Source organism: Octopus bimaculoides, chromosome 2 (genome assembly GCF_001194135.2).
Source record: "Octopus bimaculoides isolate UCB-OBI-ISO-001 chromosome 2, ASM119413v2, whole genome shotgun sequence".
Classification (NCBI taxonomy): Eukaryota; Metazoa; Mollusca; class Cephalopoda; order Octopoda; family Octopodidae; genus Octopus; species Octopus bimaculoides.
This window is the reverse complement of record NC_068982.1, coordinates 86829892-86836899: the sequence shown is the minus strand read 5'-3', so window position 1 is coordinate 86836899 and position 7008 is coordinate 86829892. Positions and strand designations below refer to the sequence as shown.

At 36.3% G+C, this 7008-nt stretch overlaps 1 protein-coding gene and 1 long non-coding RNA gene across 3 annotated transcripts in view; one reads left to right on the top strand and one right to left on the bottom strand.

Annotated features, from left to right (window-relative positions):
- LOC128251577 (uncharacterized) overlaps positions 1–7008 on the top strand; it is a 100144-nt gene that overhangs the window by 20217 nt on the left and 72919 nt on the right. The gene's annotated exons all lie outside the window — the stretch shown is intronic.
- The window catches only part of LOC106875806 (early growth response protein 1-B), a 130686-nt gene that overhangs the window by 51352 nt on the left and 72326 nt on the right, over positions 1–7008 (bottom strand). For both annotated transcript variants that reach the window (XM_052978410.1, XM_052978409.1), the window contains exon 2: positions 2907–2975. In XM_052978410.1, the coding sequence (XP_052834370.1) occupies positions 2907–2975 (69 nt within the window). The remainder of the gene's footprint in view (positions 1–2906; positions 2976–7008) is intronic.

Here is a 7008-nt window from a genome sequence, read left to right as displayed (position 1 = left end):
AATTTATCATTAACCTCTTTAGTCAGATTATGCAATTTCCTTAAGTTTTGATTATCTCTCTCTCTCCCTCCCTCCCTACCCCTCTATCTCCCTCCCTTCCCCTCTCACTCTCCCCCCCCTCTCTCTCACACACACACACACACACACACACTTATCATTCTCATTATTATCATCTTACTTACAATGACCAGATGCAATTCATTGAAACCAATTTTGCTAACCCTCACCTGTCAGCACATATAATGTGTTTGTGTGTGTGTGTTGGTGTTGTTGTTACACCTTGAGGCTAGGATAAGACTCTACAGCTCTGCCTCTCTGGAGACTAGCTGTTGTGACAATCTGAATTATCTATATAAACTACTACTGGCTTGTATATCTGAGCTGCTGAGCTTTGAAGATTTTCTTAGTATGACCATTTTGTGTGTGTATGTGTGTGTGTGCATGCATGTGTATGTATGTGTGTGCATGCATGCATGTGTATGTGTGTGCATGCATGTGTATGTGCATGCATGCATGTATTGTGTTCATGCATGTGTGTGTGTACGTGTGTGTGTGTGTGTGTGTGTGTGTGTGTGTTTTGTGTCTGTGTTTGTGTCCCAACATTGCTTGACAACGGTTGTTGATTTGTTTACAGTTTGTTTGGCAGCCTGGCAAAAGAGAATGATAGAATAAGTACCAGGCTTTAAAAAAAGTACTGGGCCCAATTCGTTTGACTAAAAATTCTTCAAGGCAGTGCCTCAGTATGGCCAGTCTAATGACTGAAGTGAGTAAAAGATAAAGGTAAAAATATACACACACACACATATATATAATATATACCCATGCAATGCTTCCAGAAGTCAGTTTCACCACGATGGGCAGGTCTTCTCAAGAATCTTGCATTGCCAGACATCCTGGTCCTTTGTCATTTCGTCTTTGTGGCTCAGTGTCCTGAGGTCAGCCTTCACTACTTCATCCTATGTCTTCCCGAGTCTTCTTTGTCCACAGGCTCCATGCACATCGAGTGATCAGTACTACTTTACACAACTGTCCTCATCCATATGCATTACATGTCCTTACCAACACAGTCTTTTTTCTTTTACATTACATCTCTTACGCCCAGCTTTTCTCTCAGCACATTTGTAGTATGTTATTCTTGCACAATTACATTGCACATCCCATGCAGCATACTCACTTAATATCTTTCCAATCTTTTTAATGTCCTCTGCATATATATATTTATGGAGGTGTACTTGCATAGCAAGTGACTTAATCTGAGATTGTGTGCTGAAATAAAAACAATTGCAGCATGGAAGATGTTTGTAAGCCATTTAAGAACACACAAAAACCTTTAGTTGCACTTCAACATTTAAATTTAATTTGTGTGAAAATATTTTCATTGCTTTGGAACCGTGACAAAATTTCATGCAGCATGATGTGCTGTCAGTGAACAGGTTGTGGTTTGAAAGCGATGAAAATATTTTGACACAAATTAAATCTAAATGTTGAAGTGAAACTAATGGTTTTTGTGTGTTCTTAAATGGCTTGCAAACATCTTCCATGCTGCAATTGTATATATATATATATATATATATATATATATATATATATATATATATATATATATATATATATATATATATATTCACACACACACACACACACACACGCACACAGATATATATATCGTCAATAGTTCATATATCCAAAAAAAGCGCACTGTAAAGAATTAGAGCAGTTATATGTTTTTAGGAATTTAAATGTTAAGGCCAGTCATATAGTGACCATTGGTTTCACACCAATAAAGTGCTTAGCAGTACAGGCAACTCATCAGACTCAAATGTGCTGAAAGGGCTTAACCTCTTTGGCCATTTGAGTCTAACAAGTTGCCTATACTGCTAAGCGTTTTATGGGTGCAAAACCAATGGTCACTATATGACTGGCCATAATATTTAAATTCCTATCTATCTATCTATATATATATAGATATATATATATATATATATATATATATATATATATATTATATGTATGTGTGTGTCTGTGTTTTATAAACTCTCTTTTGTATCTACTTTACTACATTGTGTCACACAAACTGTAATAGATTGATACCAATAATATTTCTAACTGTCTGTACATCACTCTATCACCAAAATATAATATGATTGAACTTTATTTTAAGCAACAAAAGCAAAATGGTATTTACATTCTTTTACTAGTTTTCATTTCAAGTTAAATTTGTGGTTTGAATCCAATAGTCTTCCTTCCTCTGTAAACATCTCTTCAGATAACATGTTTTTTTCTTTTAAATCTTATTTATCTTTATCTAACACCAAATATATTCTTTTAATAAACACTTCTCTTACTATTTAACAAGTGATATACTTAGCATAATAAAAATTGCAGTAAACTACGCTTTAAAAGTTGTTTAATTTCAAATTACTCACTTACCCAATGTACTTTCTGGACTTAACCTTTAGCAAGGAAGCTTCTTGGTTGTTGCTCAACCTGTCAGAAATAACAGTCAAATTTCTTTCAAATCACACCCTACTGTTTTAAAAATAGGACACATTGGATAATGTTGTCCATGATATACTATGCTTGAAAAAAGTTGGAATGGTCATGTTTGAACTAGGTTCATAGGTCTTCTTGATCAACAATAAAGCTGTTATTTAAAAAACAACAGTTTTATAAAATACAGTGTATAATTTATATTTGTCAGGTAAAACCAGAACAAATATTCTCTATCTCAGTTTTAGAATGAATATCATTTGGATGAAAATAAAAAATGAAATATAAACTCATGCATTATTATTGAATGATAGTGCACGACAAAAGAGAAAGTCTTAAAAGTGAAGTGTAGACAAAACATCTAAGAAAATTCAATATTTGAAATGATTTACAGGATGTGTAGCAGTAATTCTTACCTGTATCCAAGTTCACTGAAGGAAACAGTGACATGATTCCATCATCCAGGTTGATTTCTTCCTCACAAACTAACAAAGAAAAAAATGGATAACTTTTGTTAAAGTTCAATGTGTTAGTAGAATTGAATTAAAACATTAAGTGAAACGATTAAACAAAAAAAGAGGGGAGGTACAGAGTAGAGTGTACAACAATTACTCTATAAGAGGAAAAAGATATATTCTACTGGCAGTCCAATATGTGCAGTTCACTGATGTGATAATGATAAAACTGATTTAAAAAAGTTGCAATTTGAGAGCTTCTATCATAACTAATACTTTCCAATGGTGATGCCACTGATGACTCTGTAGACCAATTTTTGCATAGAAGAGTCGATGGCATTGACTGCATGGCAATGTTGGTGGAGGAGATGTTTGATTCTGTCAAGCCTTTCTCTCCTGTCATTTGATTTCTTCCTTTTTTTCTTCTGGTGGCTTCAAAGTTTTTGGTTTCAATGGTAAGGAACACCACCAGTTGGTATGGTCTTGAGGCTTTGAGTGTTGCTTTGAGTTGGTCCTTGTGTCTTCAAAGAGGGTAACCCTGTAGTGAGCTCACTGAATAAGACTTGGCATGGTAACCTTGTGTGTGTGTGTGTGTGTGTGTGTGTGTGTGTGTCTGTGTCTATATATATACACACACACACACAAACACACACACACACACATATACAGGCTGCATAAGATATTGGAGGACAGATTTATGTTTATAAAAATAGCAGATATATAATAACAGATAATAACTTTATTTATCAAAAAATGCTATGAGGGTAAAAATAAAGCTTCTTTTCTATATTGTTAGTCAATAAAACTACTTTCAGCTTCAACAACTGCTTCTATTAGGTTGTTCCAAACATAATGGCCGATTTCAGAAACAATTTTATTCTGGAAAAAATTAACAATAAAAATGTTTTGATAAGTCAAAGTATGAACCACCAACATCTATGCATCTCTGCCATAAATCAATGAGATTATTTATGCTGAAAACTTATTGGCTTTGATGCTAAGAAATCTTTGAAAGCTGATTCCACCTCTGGTTTGGACCTGAAAGTTTTATCACTTAAAAATGTGTTTAAATGCTTTAAAAATGGCAGTCAGTGGAATCAGGAGAATATGGAGGATGTGGTAAAAGTCTCGCATCCCAAGTTTGTGAGTTTCTGCAGTGTCATTCTTGCAACATGTAGCTTTGCATTATCATGGAGCAGAATTGGTCCACACTGATTCACCAATGCAGGTCTCATTTTTTGCAAATGAGCATTTCAGTGAGTTGATTGCAGTAAATCCCTGCTGTAATGCTCTGATTGGCTTCCAGAAAGCTGTAATGGACAACACCAAATGCACACCCCCAGACAGTTACCATAATCTTTTGCTGATGCAACTTTGACTTTGGGAAATGTTTGAGAGACTCATCATGATCAAGCCATTGACCTGATCATTTACGGTTATCATAAAGGATCCACTTTTCGTCACAAGTGACTACTTAGTCAAAAAAAGGAGCATTGGTGTTTTGCAAAAAGAGAATCAAGCACACTTCAAAACGCCGAACTTTTTGATTTTTCATTGAGCTCATGCGGTACCCATTTATCGAGCTTTTTCATCTTACCAATCTTCTGCAGATTGCATGAGACTATTGCAATACCAACACCAAATGCCTGAGACATTTCTCTGACACTTTGATGTGGGTTTTGTTCAACAATTACTTTCAATTGTTCATTGTCAAGATGCATGACCGTCCTCCATTTTCTTCATCTTCAAAGCTCTCATCACCACTATGGAATTTCTGAAACCACCTTTGCACTGTGCAGTCACTTGTGGACCCCTCTCCCTATGCTCTGTTGATATTGGCAGCAGTTTGGGAGGTATTGTGCCCAAGCTTGAACTCATGCAAGAAAAGTAAGCAAAAGTCTTTTTTTGTCATGTTCACCTATGCTTCAAGAATGTTTTCAGTTTAAAATAAGTAGAAAATTATTAAAGAGCATACATCAGTTATTAAGTATGTCGAAATTCACCTAACATATAATTAAAATACTATGATAAAATTGCGTTTCAAAATGCAACACTTAGAGCAGCCATTATTTTCAGAACAACCTAATATATGAGATCTCTAAATCATCTACATGCTCGAATCAAGTGATCCTGGTTCGTTTTGGACATTATTATGACTATGGCAGCTTTCAAAGAATCTTTGGTGTTATGGGCATGTTCATTGACCTCTCTCTTAACACACTCCACATGTAATAGTCCAATGGATTGAGATCTGCGGAATTAGGAGGCCAACTGTTAGGGGTTGTGTGATCATGAAAATTTTCACCCATCCACTCCTGTGTTACTAGTGCAGAGTCTTACTGAAACAAATATGACCTTCCATTGCATACACTGTCTATCCATGGCTTAACAATTATTTCCAAGACCTCAATGTAGGTGGCAGAGTTAATTCTAAGGCCTTATGGAAAGAAGTAAGGAGGCATCACACGTCCTTCATTGCTGACAACGCCTAAAACCATGACAGTTGCAAGAAATTTTGTATGCATAACACCTGCAACTTCAGAAAGGTCTGCACATAACCACCTGTCATTTCTTCTGTTAACTTTTTGATGATCTTGGTTAAAGTTTTTCTCATTTGAGAAAAACCAAATCAAATCTTCTGCTGGATTTTTCAGCTTGTTTAAGAGCCTTTTAGATCTGATATAGTGATTTTCTTTTGCTTTTTCAGACAGATCTTTCCTCATCATATAAGACTTATAACTGATGTCTTCATGGACAACATTTCTGACTATTCCTTCTGACAAATGGATATCTTTTGCAACTGACCTCATGAACTTTCTGGGATTGTAATCAATGGTCTGTTGAACTTGCTGGATAAATTCAGGTGTTCTGATGATTTCAGAGCATTTAGAATGCTTTCTACGCTTTGATACTGGTGATACATTTCTATCTTCAGTCTCTAGCTCCTTAAAAACTTTGCAGATGAAAGATCTGGCAACTTTTAAAAATCGAGATATTTCTAAATTGCTATGATCAGCCTTTATAACCACAGTAACAGCATGTCTCTTCTTTTCTTGAGAAAGCTTAGAGTCTGCCATTATTATTTTCTGAAACAAAGATTATACACAGTTAGGGAAAAATGCAGCAATGACCCAAAAATGTATATCCTCAAATACCTTACACACCCTGTATATATATGTATATATATCGTCATCATTGTTTAACGTCTGCTTTCCATGCTGGCATAGGTTGGATGGTTTGACTGAGAACTAGCAAGCCAGGAGGCTGCACCAGGCTCCAATCTAATCTGGCAAGGTTTCTACAGCTGGATGCCCTTCCTAATGCAACCACTCCGAGAGTGTAGTGGGTCCTGTTTATGTACCACCAGCAAAAGGGCCAGTCAGGTAGCACTGGCATCAATCATGCTCGCATGGTGCTTTTTACATGCCACTGGCATGGGAGCCAGTCCAGCAGCACTGGCATCAACCACACTTGAAATGGTGCTTTTTACATGCCACAGGTACGGGTGCCAGTCAGGTGATACTGGCATCAGCCACGACAACAATTTCACTTAACTCAATAGGTCTTCTCAAGCACAGCATATTGCCCAACGATTGAAGGGTATTCTTAAATGGGCCGGTTATGCAACACTGGCATAGGCCATGGCTACGATCTCACTTGACTTGCCAGATCTTCTCAAGCACAGCATATCTCCAAAGGTCTTGGTCACTTGTCATTGCCTCTGTGAAGCCCAGTGTTCGAAGGTTGTCTTTCATCATATCATCCCAGGTCTTCCTGGCTCTACGTCTTCCACAGGTTCCCTCCACTGTTACAGTACGACACTTCTTCACACAACTGTCCTCATCCATACATAACACCAGTACAGTCATCTCTCTTGCACACCACATCTGATGCTTCTTATGTCCAACTTTTCTCTCAGGACGCTTACACTCTGTTGTGTATGCACACTAACATTACACATATATATTAAAGTTAGGTAAGCACGATTTTATATATATATATATATATTAAAGTTAGATAAGGCCGGTTTATATATATATATATATATATATATATATATATA